Source organism: Chaetodon trifascialis, chromosome 3, assembly GCF_039877785.1.
Source record: "Chaetodon trifascialis isolate fChaTrf1 chromosome 3, fChaTrf1.hap1, whole genome shotgun sequence".
Lineage (NCBI taxonomy): Eukaryota > Metazoa > Chordata > Actinopteri > Chaetodontiformes > Chaetodontidae > Chaetodon > Chaetodon trifascialis.
Genome location: NC_092058.1, coordinates 6,078,083 through 6,098,236, shown reverse-complemented (window position 1 = coordinate 6,098,236; position 20,154 = coordinate 6,078,083). Strand labels below are relative to the sequence as shown.

General features: G+C 43.4%; 1 protein-coding gene across 2 annotated transcripts in view; it reads right to left on the bottom strand.

Moving 5' to 3' along the window:
• The window catches only part of arhgef10la (Rho guanine nucleotide exchange factor (GEF) 10-like a), a 108,325-nt gene that overhangs the window by 36,108 nt on the left and 52,063 nt on the right, over window positions 1-20,154 (bottom strand). For both annotated transcript variants that reach the window (XM_070959261.1, XM_070959262.1), the window contains 2 exons: window positions 19,538-19,638; window positions 7,126-7,247 (listed from right to left, as the gene is read on the bottom strand). In XM_070959261.1, the coding sequence (XP_070815362.1) occupies window positions 7,126-7,247; window positions 19,538-19,638 (223 nt within the window). The remainder of the gene's footprint in view (window positions 1-7,125; window positions 7,248-19,537; window positions 19,639-20,154) is intronic.

Below are 20,154 nucleotides of genomic sequence, written 5' to 3'. Positions count from 1 at the left end.
AGGCTGGCAAGCATGGCAGCCATTCATAATATAACCGCTCTATGCTCTCATGTTGCCAGCAACATCGTCTACTATATAAGAAAAACATGTCTAATAAGCATCTTTGCGTGAATCTTCTAGTCTTCACATTCATTTCACAGGTGCTTATGAATGCGGTTCTTGTATCATTGTTTGCTGCTGACAAAGAACTTAAACTGATTGCAGAGGGAGGTCTCACAGCTGCCAGCCGCTCCTTTCAGCTCGAAAGTACCTTCTAACCATTACCAGAGTTCAATAAACTTGACTGCTGATGCTACTTTGCCCTCACAGAGTAGATCCAGATCTACAAAGAAGAAAGCCTGACCTCTGTACACTGCTGGTACATTAGCTAAGATGTTGGAAACTGTCACAACTCCGGCAGAGTTGTTCCCTGAGAATGCCAAAGTTTGACTTCTGCCCTGACCTCAGCGAGAGGTCCTCTTTGATCGGGAGTGTTAAGCAGTCAGAGCTTGTGTGCTGTCACTGTCCCCTGTATCTGTGACAGTGACAAGTTTGGTGTGTCTGGAGTTGGGTTTTCCTGAGCCGAGCTGCGCTGACCAGAGGGGCCAAGTCGTATCAGTTCCAGGGACAGGTCTGCTGTGATCCAGCTTCACACAGAGAAATTAGATTGACACTTCCTCCTGCATTCTCATATTCTGCATGCCAAAAGCTTGTCTGCCCCCTCTGAACCCAGAGGATGAACAGCAGTGGTCTGCTGTTTTTGCTGAGAGAACGGTGGTGCTGTCTTAAAAGCGTCTTTTAAATGCTTCTGAGAATGGCTCCGTAAGGTTGTATTTCTCTGAGAGTAACGCTGAGTGCATTGCAAAAAACACATTTCATCAAATAAAAATTGATCAGGAGATATGCTATACTGAGTTCCACAGTAAATACACCTCTGCAGAGTGGAGCGTCAGCAGCAGGTTTACAGAATATAGCAATATGTTAGCATCTGTGAATCCAATACTGCAGACAGCACCTGTTGGTTTTGGTAGTGGTGCTGATGATGCTGATGTCTTCAGCATGAAAACGCCAGCATGATGCTTCATATCTGGTGAGCATTTATTGCTATAAAATGTAGTCTCCAAAACCCAAAATACCAACCATCATGCTGAAAGTCATGTTCTGTTCATGCACTCGTTGCTTTGTAGGTTTAAATCCAGGCAAAGTGGAAAACACGTCCCCTGAATTAAAAAGCTGGTGGGTAGCCACTGATGGCATACTGGCAAAAGATTTGAGCATCATTTCTGGAAATGACGACGAAGCCAAGTAGAGAAACAGATCACAGCACAGTCAGCATTGTTGGTGATTCATTTGACCCTGACAGTCACAGAAAAGCCTGCATACTGCAGATTATACAAAATGTGTAACAAGCAAAGAAAAAGGATCTTGACGAGGGTCAGGTCTGAGAGAGAACGGTGCGCTCGCTCAAACAGTCTCAAGCACATGCGCATCCCACTGTTTGTGTTTTTCTGTTTGCCAGAAGGATATTACTGCAGAGTTAGGAAGGGAGCTGCTACGCCCCGCTGGATCTCTGGTTAGAACGAGCTTTTAATCCATGCTGTGGCATCTATTCTCGACAAATCGGAGAGGTGGTGGCTGATATCTGCTGCTCTGAAAGGCAGCAAACGACCTTCAAGAAAAGGGGGGGGGGGGGGCATTGTGTAAGGTGTCAACTGGAAGACTTCACCTCAAAGAATTAGAATAAAAAAACATACTGGGGGGTAATAAATCATCAGGGAGGCGAGGAAATTCCCCTTTTTCACACTGTCCTGTCTGTTTTTAATCCATATTTCATAACATAGAATCTCATCTGTGCCGTGCCACATGCACACACGCACGCACACACACACGTGCACACACACACAGCACACTGAGCCCTTTCCTTCATCTTGGCTGTAAGAGCTTTGAGTCATTACGTTCGTAAATCAGTCATTTACCAGACAATGCTACGAGCGTCGCCATCAACACAGCGTGTACGCTGTTGCCAGGGAAGGCGCTCAACAAGCTAATTTTCTGTACATGCAGTCACTTTCATGTGGCCAGCTGAATGCACAGTGCTGCTCTCTTATCACTCCATCAGCAGGGAAGATGGATGACACAGCGAATGAGAGGGAAATGCACAGCATGACCTCAAAAGCACCAGCCAGTCCGGTAAACAAGCACTGACCCCAGCGACAAGGTACAGTGCGATTTCACCAGATGACAAAGACAGAAAATGACCTGTAACATGTTTAATGGATTTCAAGATCGAATCACGCCTCCTCCAAAAAGGAAAAAGGCATACGCAAGTACATAAATAAATAATTATGATCTGTGTGATCTATGTAAACTTGTGGGGTGTATTAGGGCTGAGATGTGGCCAGGCTTTGCGGTTTTCTGAGCTGAGACACAGAAGCTAATCCTCTCAGAGAAAGAGAAAGGAAGCTAACCCTGATGCAGCCCAAACCCTTTTCCAGTTTGTCATTCCGCACTTCAAAGCATACATGATGAAATCCCCCAAGGTATTATGAGAGCTCTGGCATAGCAGCCTTCCTCAACCCTGTCCTAGCCTAATGCCTCATAAACGGAGTCTGGAAACATGTCCCTTTACTATTTCGAAAGTCTTTGTAGCCTCGGATCTTTAAGAACCTTTTAGAGTTGCAGAGGAAGAGGTGCTTTCCTACTGGAGGAGATATGAGGCATTTGTGAATCATTACGGGGCCTCGGGATTCCTGTCCCCTCACCGTAAAATACTGCATACATGGTATGCGCATGCACCTCTTTGTGAATGTTTAGATGAGGACAAGAACCAGGCGTTGGTCTACTTCAGAGCTCTGCTGAATGAACACATACAGGAAAACAGAGCAGAGGAAAACATGTGTCCTAGATAGAGACAGGCAGATAATTTAAGCCATTCAGCTCCCAATGCACTATGTGACGCCATCAAATGTTGTTTTACAGCTTGCTGAGCTGTCAGATTATTGGGTTTCATAAATGCATCCATTATTAGTTTCCAGGCTTCAGACTAACACAGCCTGCTGGACGGAACTGAAGGAAAGAGCTGAACCTCTGTTCATACAGTCGAACAGGGAGATGAGAGGAACAGTGGTTGTCCAGCTTGGTTAAGTTCTAGACAACACACAACTGTAGCGTCGAGAGTCACAATCCACGCGAACAAAAGGCCTCTGTTAAAGCTATGACTGCAAAAAAGTACGTTTCTCACTGCATCTGGGAGTGTCAGCTGATGGTCAACACGAAAGGCCAAGTGTTCACTGAAGTCTGCAGCTAACTATTGTTTTTATTGTTGAGTAATATTCAGTCTATAAAGTGTCCATCGCAGATGATCAGAGCCTGAGGCGACATCTTCAAATTGCTTATTTTGTCCAACCTGTAACCCAAAACTCTTCAGTTTGCATTACATAAAGCAGGAAAGCTTTAGCTTTAGTTTAGCATTTTTCCTCCATGATCACTATTAGTGGACAACGTATTTGTCCATCCATCCATTGTCTATACCCGACTATCCCATTTCGGGGTTGCGGGGGGCTGGAGTCTATCCCAGCTGTCAACGGGCGAGAGGCGGGGTACACCCTGGACCGGTCGCCAGTCGAATGCAGGACAACACACACAGACACACAACCATTCACGCTCACTCACACCTAAGGACAATTTAGAGTCACCAATTAGCCTAAAGAGCATGTTTTTGGTCTGTGGGAGGAAGCCGGAGTGCCCGGAGAGAACCCACGCATGCACGGGAAGAACACGCAAACTTCAAACAGAAAGGCCCTGCCCGACCCGGGGATCGAACCGGCGACCTTATTGCTGTGAGGCACGCACACTACCTGCTGCGCCAGCTAGCATCACATCAGTGCACTGAAGAAGACGACTATAAACAACAGTCAAAGACTCTGAGCTGATATTTCATCGATTTATCTGAAATAATTAAAGGCATCAATGCCATTAAGATCGACATCGGCCACCAACACGCCACTTGAGCAGAAAATGGTGTTAATGGTTCCCTTTGACAGCCGATTGTACTGTATAGAAATGTGGTTCAGCTGTTACCCTTTCTGCTATAGTGTCTCCTATTAATCCCTTAACCCGACTACCCCACACCCTCCCATTGGGCCAACTGCCAAATCTGCTCTGTTTCATCTTTCAAAATGGCAGAGAGGGCACCGAAACAGAGCGTGCACCGACTCTTTAAATAACACGGACCATCAGAATGTGGTTTGTCTATTAACCAAGATAGCACCTGATTTGCTGCGTATGTGTGTGTGTGTGTGTGATTGAGAAAGAGAGGGGGAGAGAGAGAGAGAGAGAGGGAGAGAGGGAGAGAGGGAGAGAGGGAGAAAGTGAAAGAGATAAATTGAGAGGACTCAGTCTGCCCCCGCTGTTCTCACTCAGCAGACTTGCGATAAGGTTTATCTCCGGTGCCTAACGAGTTCGCCCAGTAGCCCTCTCCAGCTCCCACCGTGTGGACCGGGGCGCGCAGAGCGGCACACAGCCAGCAGTGGGCTGAGCTCCCCGAGGTGACCTGTGCGTGTTGTTCATGCTACGCTGCTTTAGAACTTTATTTTCTGTAGGAAATGGCTTTGGCCCCTTCGGCCACATCTCTTTTAATCTGGGATTTCTTTTTTTTTTGCCTCCTTTTCTTCATCCTTTCTACTCACTGTAACTCAGACTGCCAAGAGAAGCTGCAAGAGCTGGAGAAAGAGATGCTGCGGAGCTTTGGCACAGAGAGGCGTGTGTGTCCCAGAGGCGGTGGCTGAGGCAAAGATGGAGACACAGAGAGGGAGAGGGGGGCTGCTACTGAGTTAAGCCCCTAATCATAGTCTGCTCTGCATGAAGGACTTAAAGTCACTCCATTTAATGCTACCTTCTCTTTAGTCAAAAAAGGGAAAGAAATACTACTGCTTACCTCTTCAGCTTTCTGATACCCAGGCCCCCATTCCTATCACATAGCCATTCTTGTGATGCAAAGAAGTGCATGGCTACAGCATACAGTACGGTCAAACACATACAGAGAAATATGCAACTCAAGCACACACACAGAGGCAGGAAACCACACAACGTAAACTTATACACACAGCAATGCAAGTATAAACGTTTCCCTCTCCGCGATCTCCCGTTAGCCTTAATAACACGAGCGGCCATCGCAGCTCTTTACGGCAACAACATACATGCTCAATTTGATGAAAATAAAGTCACATGAAACAATTTCATGGTGAAGCACATTCGTGACTGACACGGCCGCCGTGCCCTTCGCTGGCGTGCTCAGGTGCTTCATTTGTTTTGTGGAGAATATGAGCAGATCCTCAGAGACCGCGGGGTCCCACTAGCTCAAAACATATTAATTGACTTGGCTCCGCTTCCAGCCAGGTGTAACACTTTTGCAGAATACTCCAGGACGTCGGCGAGATCTTTGGGGAAATCCTCCCTCCCACCCCCACCGTGTCAAGGCTCCACTTTCAGCACTTCCAGCTGCTGTTTTTCGACTCACCTTCCTCTCTTGTCCGCATGGCTAGCAGACTATGGGTTGGCGTAAAGGTCTTAATCTAATGTTGGAACATTGATTTATGCTTGGGTGTCCCGCAGCCATTAAGATAATTGCATGATCACTTTATAACATCCTCCCCTGGTGGCCATGGTAATTTGGCTCCCCCCACCTCATACCTTGCTCAGTAAGACCCATAACCACATTATTGCAATAGAAAATGTGGTTGGAAATATAATATTTCAGCCCCTGCAAATTGATTTCGTACCACTTCTGAAACCCTTTTAGTCTATCTCTCACCTGTGCTGACCATTTGATCTATCGGAGGCTTGTAGGTCTTAACAGCTTGTATTGATCGAAACTCTTCAGCCAGCATCTTGAGGGGATGCTCTCGTGTCACCTTGTAATTTCAACAGCCTAGGTATTTTTGAGTGAGATCATCACTGAGACAATGTATTTTTAGCAGTTAGGGCGAGGTGAGCAGGCTTTGATTGGCTTCAATGGGAAATGACGGTGTTAAATGGCGCTATGATCTCCTTCGACAAATTCTTCATTAAAATAAAGATTCCAGGCCCACGGTGGACTAATGGCTGCTTCAGAGGAAGCGTCAGCGCGAGTCAAATCGCTTTGACAGATTGATCCAAAGGAAGGCACTTTGCATCCTGAGTATAAACACTGCCAGTCTATAAACATTGAACGTGTCAAGATCTAGTACAAATCATGAGCTCAGAAAGATGCCAACGATCTGAAACTTTAAACCGACAGCAGCAGGACGAGTGTCATCTCCTCCATTATTTATTCTGAGATACTTCATGAGTTACTAATAGTATTGGTATTGTTAATTAAAGGACACTGATAACAGCGAGCTAAGTTCTTCACTCCTGGGAGGCGCACTGTCACGACATGAGCCAACAGACAGTTCGTTTTTATATGTCAGTTGTATGTAATGTAGTTCATTTGGTTTTGTATTTAACTTATTAAATAGAGTTATGCATTTACCAGTTTTCATGCAAACTGTGACCACATATGGTTGAGCATTACGAGGTGTTATACATTTGTCAGCTTTCAGGGGTTTTTTGCCTTATTTCTGACAAATGAATCATCAGGAGTGCTTTTTGCTGCAATAAATGTACAATTTTGCATAACTGTGGTTAAGAGTTTTTAATTTACAGTATTATTTACAGATATTCCTATTTTTAATATTATTATTATATTATATGCAAGTGGTTTCTCTATTGAATTTATATTTAAGAATTACTGTATCATAATTTTTACAACACTGCATGAAATATAAACATGCAATATCAAATGATATACAGTCCTGTGATTGTTTCGAAGTTATCCATATGGTCCACACCTACAGGATCAGGTACAGTCTACCAGCTGTGTTATATTGATCACAAATGGTGAACGGACCCTGTCATGTCTTGCACCTTTATGTGTGAAAGTGTGTGTGTGTGCTTTAGTATTGCACTGATTTGATTAAGACACATGACATGCAAATACAGAGACAATGACATTCAAATGACCACTTTAAAACAGGTCATTACTGAACGACAGTCAATCTGATTTGGATCCTCTGAAGCTTCAGAACATGTGGTAAACCGTAAGCAATGCTCGTTGTGCGGATTTACCTTTCTCTCTGGTGACTTGGTGGCAAAGACGGGCATGTGACAGGCGAGCAGCGGACACCAAAACGGCGCCATGGTCTTCCCTTCGTCCTCTCCGCACAACCAGCCCGGTGAATTCTCCTCGCCTGAAATGAAAGAGACACTTCTTTGAGTTTGTCTCACGAGGGTGATACAGACTTCACGTTGTTGTAGTTTATCAACTTGTGTTGTTGTTGTGCTTACTGACAGCATGCATCTCACCCTCGCAGGTGAGCCCAGCTGCGAACTCTCCTCCAAGCGAGTATGTCAAAACCACGCAAAATAATCCGAAAGACATCTCGCTACCTGAGGTACAGTATGTATTATGAATGGTGTTATTAGTATGAGAATGTTATAATCAGCCAGAGGCTTATTCCCTGTTGTAGGAGGCGAGGCCAGGTACAGCCAACACAGGGTCTCAACAGTGATTAAATCTGCACTTAATCAACAGTGAGAGTCAGTCCCAGCAGGAAAAATGCAACTGCTTGATTTGACTGATAATAATGGATTTGCCTGGTGTATGCGCCATCTCGCAGCTCTGAGCCTTACAGCAGGTGCGCCTCTGACAAGGCGCCGGGCAAATCTGCCAAAGTACTCCTATGATGTCATTTTGCAATCATAAATTTCAATTTACAGAAACTCAATTGTGCATGAAATTTAACAGCTTGCTAAAATTTGCTTCCTGGTTTGTTTGCATGCGTTGCCTCGGAATAAGCTGTGTTAGGGGCCAACTGGACGAGCGTGGGCTTACAGGCAGCAGCAAGGTGAGAAAACTGGATTCATTTCTCTGTTTTGGTTACACAGACACATCACGTGACACTGCTGTCTGATATTATCCTCTTTCCTTTATGTTCTAACCCCCCAAAATTCTAAATTTTTTTCTTATAAAATGGATGCGTACCTTACTCTTCATTGGTCGTATTTAAAGCTTGACTGGAGAGCATTGGATGTGTGTCCTGTCTTTGCATCTATGTTAAATTTCGATGGCTTTCGTGCTGCGTTTCAATCTTTGTTCAGTGTTGTGGGGGGTTTTTTTGTATTTCTCGACCTTTGAGCACAAAGAGTTTCATTCACCTACGTTGTATTCTCAACAGTAGATACATCGAAACATCTGCCAATAATAAAAATATGTGAAATAAAACATGATTAAGCGTGTGTATATTGTCTATATGGTATAATGTCGAGATTTCATGTTCATTGTAAGAACACTGACAACAGAGAGCAAATGATATATTTCAAACTATGTAATGCTAAATTAATTTGAATTTTCAGAAGGCATTTTCTTTACGTTAAAGATAGAAATTATTGTGTGATTTTAGTACAATTCATCCATTTAACGACCTCACCTCTTGCACAATCACTGACTAAAAAAAGGCCTGCTTTGAACAAGGTTACCGTGAAGAATGGGCTCGATAATTATAAGGTTTTAAATCATTCACTCATTTATATTTACAGTCATCTCAAGTTGTGGAGCGTTCTTTAATAATTCATGTCTATTCTTTTTTTTTTTTTTCGTGGGAGGGCTGGCCTGTGGGCCGGCGCTCCCTCGCGAGCCCCTGCCAGGATACAGAGAGGTGTGAGGTCACTTATTAAACGACTTTAATTGAGGGCAGATTGCTGCAGGGAGGGGCAGCAGGTCCGGTGGTTTCCTTTACCCCTGAGTAATCATCAACTTTCTTCAGCTAATTATTAGATGAGCATAAATAATGTTCCGTTTGGGCAGGCTGACTTCTCTCGCTGAATTTGTCAGTAAAATGAATCTAGCTGCTAATTTCAAAGAGGGACAGATGTAAGGAGAGATGGAAAGACAGAAAGAGAGAGAGCGAGCGGGACACATACAGAAGGACGGAGAGAGAAAGGGAGCGTGAGAGAGCACAAATTAGCCTTAACCTTCAGTCTTTGCCACGTCGTAATGATGATGAATAACGGCGAACAAATGACAAGCACTGACTTAAATTGAAAACGGCACCAAATAGGGACACGGAGGCCACTCACCTCAACACACACACACACACATAGACACACACAGTCACTCTCCTTCATTTACAAAATAATTTCATCCTAAACGCAGGAAAACAACACCTGAGAGGTGCTGCTGTGCCGCTCACCCTCTCCCTTTTATTGTATTTTTAGCTAGCCATGAATTGTGGGAAATAACCAAACAAATAACCTGACATTTATTACATTTAAGTATGCAGGCTCATCTTTTCCCTGATGTCACAGCATGTAAAGTACTACCAGAATGCAACCTTCTTTAATGTTAGTGACTGTAGGAAATGAAGCTATCACTGAAAAGCCTTCATTTCATGTGTTTTGTATGTTTTATTCTGTGTTTCCCCCTGAGAGTTCTGCCTCATAATACATTCACATCATGTTGGATTTGCCATAAATATGACCTGCTGACTAAAAGGAAAAAAAAACATTCATGTCAACCTCTTAATGGTAATCACAAGCAGAAGCCTTGGACATGCATTTTACTGTGGCTCCCAATATATACCAATTAGTGTCAAATTGCAGAAGTGTGTCGACACAAGCAGCAAACAGCAGCAAAGCCACTAAAGCCAGCAGTCGGGTATTATAAAAATCAAAACCTTAAGTTGTATTTCTAGTAATAGAGTGAACTGGTTATTATGCATGTCAGCAGTCAGTGAATCAAATGTAAAGCCTGGAAATATGGATTCCACATTCAGTCTGTTGTTAGAAGGAGTGACATCAAACATAAACAGAAATAAAACTGAATGTGATGATTTGCTAATCCCTCTAATGACGTATTATCGATGGAAAACGGCACAAAGACAATATATTTAATGTTTGAGCTCATCAGCTTCATTGATTTTTGTAAATATCTGCTTATTCTGAGTTTGATGTAGCAACACCTTTCACCTGTTTGGAACAATCCACAGGTAAACAGGTTCATTGGTAACGGGTGATAGCATCATGATTGGGTGTGAAAGGGGCATCCTGGAAAGGCGTGAGGTTCACCACTTGTGAACCTCAAGTGACTGGATAAAGGTTATTAGCACATGGGCTCAGGCACACTTTGGAAAGCCATCGTCAGTAAACAGTCTGCTTGCAAATGATTGCATTCTGTTTTTATTTTGTCTGTTCCTGCTTCACACTGGTGTCAGAGGCAAACTCGACATCATCACTGAAGCAATCAATAACGAGAACTCTGCATTAAATTGATAAGAAAAAAAAAAACTGTCAAATCAGAGGCATAAAGCAATGATGCATTCTGGGTCCATGTTACTCAACATTTATATCAATGAGTTGGCACAAAAACAGCAGTCACGTGCATCACCTGGGCTCACTGTATGGGCTTATCATACGACTCTACAGCGAAACAGCTGTAGAGACTGGAGAGAGCACAGACACACACGACATTTTCCTGCTGCTTGGCTTGGCCATAGGCTCGCCTGGGCGGTCTGACGCTGCAGTAAAGAGCCAAACTGAAAAGACACGCATGCTGAGGCTCACATTAAATTAAACTTGCCAGGATGTAACAGTTCTGTTAGTATGTGCAGAGTTCTCTAATTACATGCTCAGCTAGGCCTTTTCTCTCAGAGGGAGGAGAGCAATGGGCTCTTACAGGGCTGGCTACCATTTGATTGGGCAGCAAGTGCACAAATTGAACCAATAACAAGACGGTTCCCTCCAGAGCTTTTTAGTACATTTGTTGTAACACTACCCAGGAAACTACCAGGTATGATTCAGCTGCACCTGACACTCCCACCAACCTGAGTCAGCTGCAACACCTGAACGCCACATTCTGACAGAGTGAAAACTAGTTGAAATCAAAGCAAGAAGGTCAAAATAACTGGGTAAAAATGCTGCATATAGAGATGTCTGTGAGGTCATCCAGGTCGTGGTTATCAAAGGAGGGTTGGACTGGACTTGGTTGTGGAAAGTTGACATGCCCCCCCGCCCACCCCCCCCACCATCCAAGAGGCTTCAAGGGGAGTCTCAGGTATTTAACTTCTGCGGTCAAGGCCGTTAAAACCACTTGGGTGTGCCTGCCAGTGTGAACGACAGTCGTTAAGTTTGTCACACGAGACCAAAGATGAAAAGCTAAATCTCCTGGGACGAGATGGAAGGACAGCATTGTAGGTGGAGGATAAGTGGAGTCGTGGACCTCCTCGCCTGTTGAGGGATGGTTTCTCTATTTTTACTTAAATTGCCTCCTTCACTCCTCTTTCAAACCATCCGTCCTCCCTGTCCAAAAATACGTTGTCCTGGAATGAGTGTCCCTTATCTTTCAGGTGGAGGTAAACTGCTGAGTCCTGGTCTGAGAAGTTGGCCCTCCTCTGCTTAGCCGTGCATTTTATCAATGGTTGTTTAGTTTCTCTGATATCCTAAGTCTGTGTGCTCCTCACTGCATTGGACTGCATACACTAGATTGCCTTTCTTGTGTTTGAGTGCGCAGTCCTTTTGGGTCGAACAGTTTCTGTCTCTGAGTGTTTTGCTGGGTTAGAAAAACACAGGGATGTGGAGTTTGTTGCAAATCCTCTTGAGTTTCTCAGATACCCCAGACATGTATGGAATGACGATGTTGTTGTTGTGTTTGTTCTTCTTTTCTTCACCCCCCCTGCAGTGCTGGTGTTCTTCCTGGATCTTGTGGCTGTTTGTACAAAGGTCCAGTTAGGGTATCCGCAAGCTTTAAGTGTATCCCTCTGATATCCGTGCTCCTTCTCTTGGGCCTGGGCGCTTGTTGGTACGCTATCAGCTCGGTCTTCTGCTCCAGTGGGTGGTGAGAGTCAAAGAGTAAGCAAGACTCAGCAGTGTTGGATGAGAGGGGAAACGTTTTCAAGTTTCTACAACCAAGTCAAGCTGCCCTAGATTCAACCCTCCTTGGATGGATATACAGAAGAAACTTCCAGCTTCTGTCAGTGTGGTTGTAGTTCTAATGTAAATTTGACCAAAACCTCTGAAGAGAGACAAAACCTACACATCAATAATTCTAGGATTGCTCTATGTTGGATAAAAGAAACAACAACAACACAGTCACAATATCCTCCTTCAATAATTAATGGCGTTAAAACAGTGTATTTAAAGTCAGTTTGAATGAACGCGTCTGGGAAACGAGTGGTGCCTGTGCAGGAATACTACTGGATTGGCGAACCGTAATTCATAAAACTGGGGTTACAAAGTCTAATAATATTATCACAGACTTCAAATGCTTAAATATATAAGAGCGACCCGTGATAGTTCTGCAATTTCTCTGCATGCACAATGAGTCAAATTCATACTCAGCTGAGCAAAGCAGAGCTGAGCTCATTTCTGCATCAATGTCCCCCACATATGAAGATCTGGAGGTGATGTAAAACATGACTAACACGATACTGCAGAGGAAATCTTATTACAAGGAAAAACTACTTCCTATGGTAACAGTCTATGATGAGTAAAAAGAAAAAGTTCTGCTTTGTCGCACTTACCTGTGCTGCAGTTTATTTATCTACAATATTAACTAAAGGCAAGCTCACTGATTGACGTTCCACAAGCTAAAGGTTAAAGTCAGTTTTATCTACTGTGCATTCGGTCTCAGCTACTGTACAATAACTATGTATAACAAAATCATTGGTGAAGGTGTAGGCTCAGAATACTAAGCAAGGAGATTTAGTTTCTCCGTTTCTTTATTCCAATCATGCTTTTGTTTCAAGTCTTTTGCTGATGAAGATTAATTTGCAGAGCATGGCGCTCTATCAACCCCAGTGACACAAAGGGCAAAGATATAAACTAATTAAATACACCAGTGCAATTGATATTTCCCATGGATCAATGCGAGTGTGGGATCTGTTAATTAAATCCGTGATAGTGTTTACTTATCATAAACATTTCCCATGTTTGAGCACAGCGAGATAGGGAGATAATCTTTGCTGTCTGACAGATTAATTTTAGGACTAAGGGAAAATCCTTCCAGCACATAGAGGGAATGTCTTTTTTGTAAGGGGGGCGCTTCTATTGAATGTTTATATTAAAAGTGTTATCAAAGGAAACCTCTCCGGCTTCTTTATGGAGTGGACATCACAGCAGCACAAAAGTTACACGAGGTACAGCTCACGTTATTTGACCAGATGCAAAGAGTCCGTCACCACAGCAACCAAGAAATCTGAATCCCAGGGCTAATGAAAGTAAAGCCCTCGCAGTCTCCCCTAAAGCCCGGGCAGCAGGGTCAATTTTGCATCCCCCCGCCCTCCCACGCTTGTCTCCTGTGCGGTATACATCGGCATTGCACAGGTTATCGCACAGTGGATTAAGAAGGCGTGTCAGAGTGTGTGCCAGAACCTCCAAGCTGCACTCCACTCATCTATTGATCCGCATGCAAGGGAAAAAGAGAAAGACCAGCACACTTAGCAGCAGGCAACAGCCCCCTGCCTGCCCTCTGTTCCCTGCAGTGGGGCTGATTGCTTGTCTCAATCATCCTTTCACCCCCCCAAACCATCCCCCTCCTCCCCCTTTACACACACATAGACACACACATAAACACATACTCCCACAACCTTAACATCTCCCTCTCTTTGCCCAGAGTCATTCCTCTGCTTCTGTCTCCAACGGCTCAGCAGCAATCTCTCATGATTTGACAGCCTCTTGTTCTTCTTGTGAGGGCCATCAAAGTCTGCAGCCTTAACCCTGTCTGAAAGGCCTGGGACTGCATGGTAGGAAGCAATTAATTCTGCAGTGAGAAAGTCCATTAATTAGGCAATGCTTCTAGCTATTTCATGAAGACCCTTCAGAAACAGTAGGGCCACTCGGAGAGGCATAAAAAATGCAGTGGCACACCAGGTTATTAATGGACCCCGGGGCTCCTGGTGAAGCACCACTGTGGGGTAATTCTCACTTTCTATTTCAAGGCCTCATAACTACACCACGTGCACTCGCAAAGTGACGGATGCTGTTTACTGGGGATGTGTCTTATTGGGCTTGGCTTCCATATCATATTATGTGGAGCCTAACTACCAGAGCAGCTTCAAAACCCTGCTGAAGTACAGCCATCTCCAGTTAAACTTTTTTAAAAGAAATCACCATCAACTATGGGCTGCAAAATTTTATGGAAATGCTCAAGGTGCAAAAGGGTTCAGAAAACACATCATAGCACTAACAAGGCATTGTTAACAGCCAATACTGATAGGACTTTAATACCGCACACAGCAATGTCTCTAAAAGCTACTGATATTCACACATATGGCACAGGGAAGGCCACGAAGTACAGCAGTGGGATACCGCTGTGTTTCCTCTAAATGGAGATAACAGGATAAACACTGGTGTGAAGATGGTCTGGGAAAATGAGTTTTGTGATGTCTAATCACTCACTAAATCATGCATGAGAACATTAGCTATCTGTGGCGTCCACCATTCGGGGACATTTCGGAGCACGGCGCCCATTTCAAACTAAACAAGACCATGGTTCGGTGCGTTTGAAATGCTGATTCAACTGTAGGTCTCAGGGCAGACCTGCCTCCGCCTGCAATGACGAGGAAGCCTCGGTGACAGTACACCATCCGTGAAATTAAATCAACAACTCGCTTATTGTAATTACATTTGGTTAAATGGGAAGGCAAAGTGTGGGTGTAATACAATTAACATGTAATTGTCATCCTGACCAGGTTGGTGCTGATCTATTTCCCCAAGGGATCCAATGAAATCCATCACCCCGCCCTCATCTTTACCACTTCTTTTTGACTGAAGGTTTCAATGAGTAGCAGAGTCTGGCTAAAGGTATGATAACCTGGAATTATACAGTACTTTGACGCAAAATCACAATTGAGTTATTAATGCGGGTGTGTTAATGTCGCCATATGTTTAATCTATTCATTTATTTTGAGCTAAAATATTTTAAGTTTAAAAGAGAAATTACTCTACTTAGAGTAAATGACAGCACTTCCTGTGCCAAATTAAACATTATACAATTCAAGATCCTCCATCGCACCCATTACTCCAGAGCAAGACTGGCTAAAATTTACCCTGACGCGGATGAAAGCTGCGACAGGTGTCGAAACACTCCTGCTGACATACAACGTTGAGGAAAAGTTACAAAAACATAATTGCTTTTACGACGCTGTTTGCACGTAGAAGAATATTATTGCATTGGAAATCAATATATCCACACAAAGTATCTTTGTGGTTTAGCGACAATTCATACAGTTAGAGAAAATAAAATATACTCTAAGGGGGTCAAATTCTTTTCTGTCTGGGATCTGGTGTTGATGTATTTAGGTAAATTCAAAACTGCCCACTTAAAAACCAAGAAGCAGTCATCTTACACTTGCATTTGTATTTGTGATTGTATCCAAGTGAACCATGTCTTGTTAAGTGCACAGCTTCACGGCTGGTGAGCCCAGGTATATGCTCATTTTGTTATATATGTATGTGTATATATGTGTATATATATGTGAGTGTGTGTATGTGTGTTTATTTGTGTGTGTGTGTGTGTGTGTGTGTGTGTGTGTGTGTGTGTGTGTGTATATATATATATATATATATGTTTATTTATTCCATCTATTTTCTTGTATTTCCCTTTTTTTACTGTATCGGTGTCCAACATGCTCGTGGGGGGGGGGGGCTCAATAAAAAGAAATGAAAAAAAAGAGAAATGACTGCGTTTAAATTCAACCATACAATCATTTCATTTAAAATCTGTACTTTAAAATGTGTAGGCAGCTAAAGACACTGATGGTGTTACAGTTTGAAAAGTGGAGGGCACGTTAAGGCACAGAGACAGAAGGTGGATGTTGTTGAAGTTACGCTGAAGACACACAACTGTCCATCTGTGCTGGAAAAATCATGCTACAGCTGTGGAGACTCTTGCAATAAATAAATGTTCAAGTTAAATGAGGACAAAACTGAAATGCTACTAGTCGGCGCTAAAACAAAAACAGAAATGCAGTTTGGGGAAATTAACTCTTCGGATAAAATCTGAGGTTACAAGTCTCGGCGTTATCCTAGATTAAGGTCTAAAATTCAAGTCCTGCATCAAGAAGGTGATGAAAACTGAGCACCTTAGAAACACAGCTGAAGCGTGACGATTTCTAAATCAAAAAGATGCTGAAAAACAGATTCACGCCTTCACTTCAAGCCAGCTCGATTACTGTAATGCTCCTATCCTTGTCTGAAACGTGTTGCTGCACCAAATTCAGAATCAGCAGATATTTACAAAAATCAACATTATATAAATTGTTTAGATTGTTTTCAACTGAATATATATCCAAAAGAATTAGCAAATGATCACATTGTGTTTGATTTGTTTCACACTTTTTAGGAATCGGGGTTACACACAAACAATGGTTATTAGCATTAACGTAACATGAAGTTCTCTTCAAGTGTCCTCAATCTAATTATATAAGCAGTTCAGCTGGTTATTCATATCAAATAGAACTTGAAATATCATGAAAAACTTGGAACAAGCTTCAACCTTATTATACGAGAAAAGCAGCTATAAAAATGAAGGGATATCTGAACTGAGTACAGGCAGGTCATTCACTTCATGCACTTGAAAAATGTTTTTCCAATCAGTGCATGTAACCAAGCTGCTTTTTCTGTTTGTATATGACCTCCCTGCTCTTATTAGCTAATCATGATTAACATTTCCATTAACCTCAGCTTGTTGGGCGACATGAGATTGCAGATGTAGAAGATTGACACTGTGTGGGCTGCGGACTATGAATATGGAGACAAATTCATACAAGACATTCGAGAGGGAGGTGAAAGCGAAAGGGCCTTGGATGATTGCCTTGAAAGAAACACAGCACAATAGAACCGGCTTTTTTTTCTCTTCCAATCAGCACTATCTCTCTCCATGTATGGCTGTGGTTAGTTAGGACTCCGGGGATTTTAAAACTGCAGCAATGTATGATATACAACATAAGAGTTACTACTATTGCTTCTTGGCAAAAAAGGAGAAAACTGCATCTGTACAGCAGAACAACTGTCAAGGAGCGTGAAGTCTCCTGCACGAATCAAAGTGCAAAACATGATAGAAATTCTGTACAGATTCATTTGGTGCGAACGCTTCCAGATAATTCAGACATGAAGGAGACACCCTGAAATTGTTTAAATACCCGCTGTCAATCATTTTAACAAAAGATGACGGAATCAATATCTGAGTAAAACACATCTTCTGGTTGAAAGATGGTCTTTATTCTCTCTGCAGCCACACTGCGCAAACATTAGTCTTGAGCTTGATATATAGAAATTATTTAATTGTTTGATTTCTTGACTGCAGTGGGGGTTTATCTGTAACGCACCCCCCTCCTCCTTTACTCCGCTTGGCCTGAAAGTCCTCTTCTGTATTTCTCTCTAGTTCTTATTTTATTTCATGCCCTTGCTATTTTATTACTTTTCCTTGCGCCTCCGAGCTTGTTCTCCTTACACTTGGCTGCTTGTCATGCTGGCGATGGAGGAATCGAAGCTTATTTTACTGTTGTTCTCATGGTAACTTGCCCTGGACAGTAGTCTTGGCTGAAGGCCTAAAACCTTGCAGCCTTAGATGTGTCAATTCCCCCTGATCAGTGGATGGAACTGAAACTTTTCTCCAAGTCAAAGAAAGGCGAAGATTTCACGATGATCTTGACACGGAGGGGTATCACGTCTGCGACAAGCGCTCGAGGCTAAAAGGTAGCAGGATAGCATGACAAAGACAGATTGGTGCTGACAGTTGTGCCATTATAGAGTCAGTCAATACGAGGGTGAAAGCAATGTGCAGTATTTACATTTTGATAGCATTTTATCCCCTGTCTTCAGGGTGTTCGGGGTGTGTTTTCCACAGGTGTAAGATCCTAAGAAAGCGAGAAAATTCAATAAATGTTTATTTGTTGTTCTCTTTCCAAGTGAATGCCAAATAAATTAGAATGACATACTTTTGATCCTCCTCTGTTCATTTTATCCTCGACTCATATTAGATATTCATGGCCTCCATACACACACTGCAGCATGGGGGCTGCTGGTCCGTATGACAGCGATGGATAACTTGCATGATTTGGTTTTGAATATCGCCCATGTCCAAACAGCAGCCATAGGGGAGACGAGCCACATGCTATAAGCATGCCCCTGTCCTCATCAGCACGCCTGCTGCGTTGCTGATAAAGGTGTGAGCAACGACGGAAGGCTGGGGATGCTGCGCTTCACTGCAGCCGCAGCATCCTTTGCGCTCGGCCTGATGTTTTTGATGCCACTCTGACACAAACCATATGCAGCAAGCTCTACAGGAGAGTCTACAGATGTACTGTGTGCTTCATGCACCTGCACGTCAAAGGCAGGCCAGCAGCGCAGGGGAAGAATCCTGTGTGTCCTTGTGTGGTGTTTTCTTATCGGAAATTTCAAGAATAGAACATTGACAAATATATCTCTGGCCACTCATTTAATTGAGTCCCATTTAATATAGTGACAGCCAGTTACTTCCTCTAGAACCTTGAATGCTTCTGTGCTGATGCTCAGAGCAGTGGCCTCTGGGATATAAGGAGCCACGACAATATGATCGGAGCTACACACAAGCGCAGTGTTGAGAGACATGCTGCGTGCACAACAGACCCAGAATAAAGTGTGTGTGACAAGGAATAGCGCTCAAGGCGACACAGGAAGTAGGAAAGGATGGGTAAAAGAGGACTGGAGTGATGAGTGGCTTGAATATGCGTGCGATCATGGCCAAATAAGCAGATTAATGTCCTCGGTAGTCCCGTCTCTGTTTTTGCCACTGGATGACAGCACGCATTGATGAAGCCCAGAGAGAAGACCTTCCATGCGACAGCGTGGTCAGGCTGCATAGGAGGCTTAGGCCCGGGCAGAGCAAGGCAAGGGTTGGAGGAAAGAGGTTAGGAAGATAAAAAAAAGAACTGTGCTGCTCCCTGCTGGGCAGGGTCTGGTCATTCTTTTCTTTCATGAACGCTGACCACTGCTGAGTCCCCATGATCAATGAGACATCCAGAATTTGAAAGAGCGAGACTTAGCATCACAAATGATTGACAGTGCACAATTTAAGAAATTCAGACCTAGTATGGAACCAAAGTCCTCACATGGCAACACAATCTCTCCTGAGTTATGTTTGTTTTCACAATAACCAGATGCTATTTTAGACCAGAAGGTATGAATTTAACATTGTTCAAACAGTTTGTCTCTTACCTCGGCGCGTTAACTTCTGATGACCCAGTTGAGTCCTGTTTGTTCTCTGATTATATAAGCGCTAACACCAGTTGTGCACTTAGCCAATAGAAAGTGAAGCAAACACCGATGGTGTGTCTGAGCCTCTGACTTAAAACATTGTTATTACATTTCATTGCATTACATCATCCTGTTTAAATAGAAATGACATCGTAATCCTTTCTCTCTCTGTGTGTGTGTGTGTGTGTGTGTGTGTGTGTGTGTGTGTGTGTGTGTGTGTGTGTGCGTGCGTGCGTGCGTGCATGCTTACGTAGTGCAATCTTGGCCAAGTGCAGACGGTTGACCCAGGAGATCTTACTAAGGGGGTTGGGAGTGTTGAGGACCACCATGAAACTGACAGGACGCCCTGACCTGCAGGAGAACAAACACACACACACACACACACACACACACACACACACACACACACACACACACACACACACACACACACACACACACACACACACACACACACACACACACACACACACACACACACACACACACACACACACAAACGTTGATACTGATGCTGAAGTGTTGGCATGTTTCTCAGTCTTCACAACACAGACTACAAAGATTATCGCAGCCATTTGATCAGGTGAGACGGTCTGTGCTGTTGAGGCCCATAAACTGTGAACCTGGTACGATGAGGATTTGACACCGGAAGAGGGGCAACAGCTGCAAACCCTGTTTTGTGTAATGACAGTAAAGCTGAACACTGAACCAAAATGGATTCCCTGTACTGTTTTTTAAAAAAAAAAAAGGCAGGAACACAGCACCTTTAGCACATGTAGCTTTGTGATTGTGATTGAAGTATGCATCTTTTTGCAACCCTGTCTCCTAGAAATTGAATTTAATATCACCAAAGTGCTTTCCCGATCA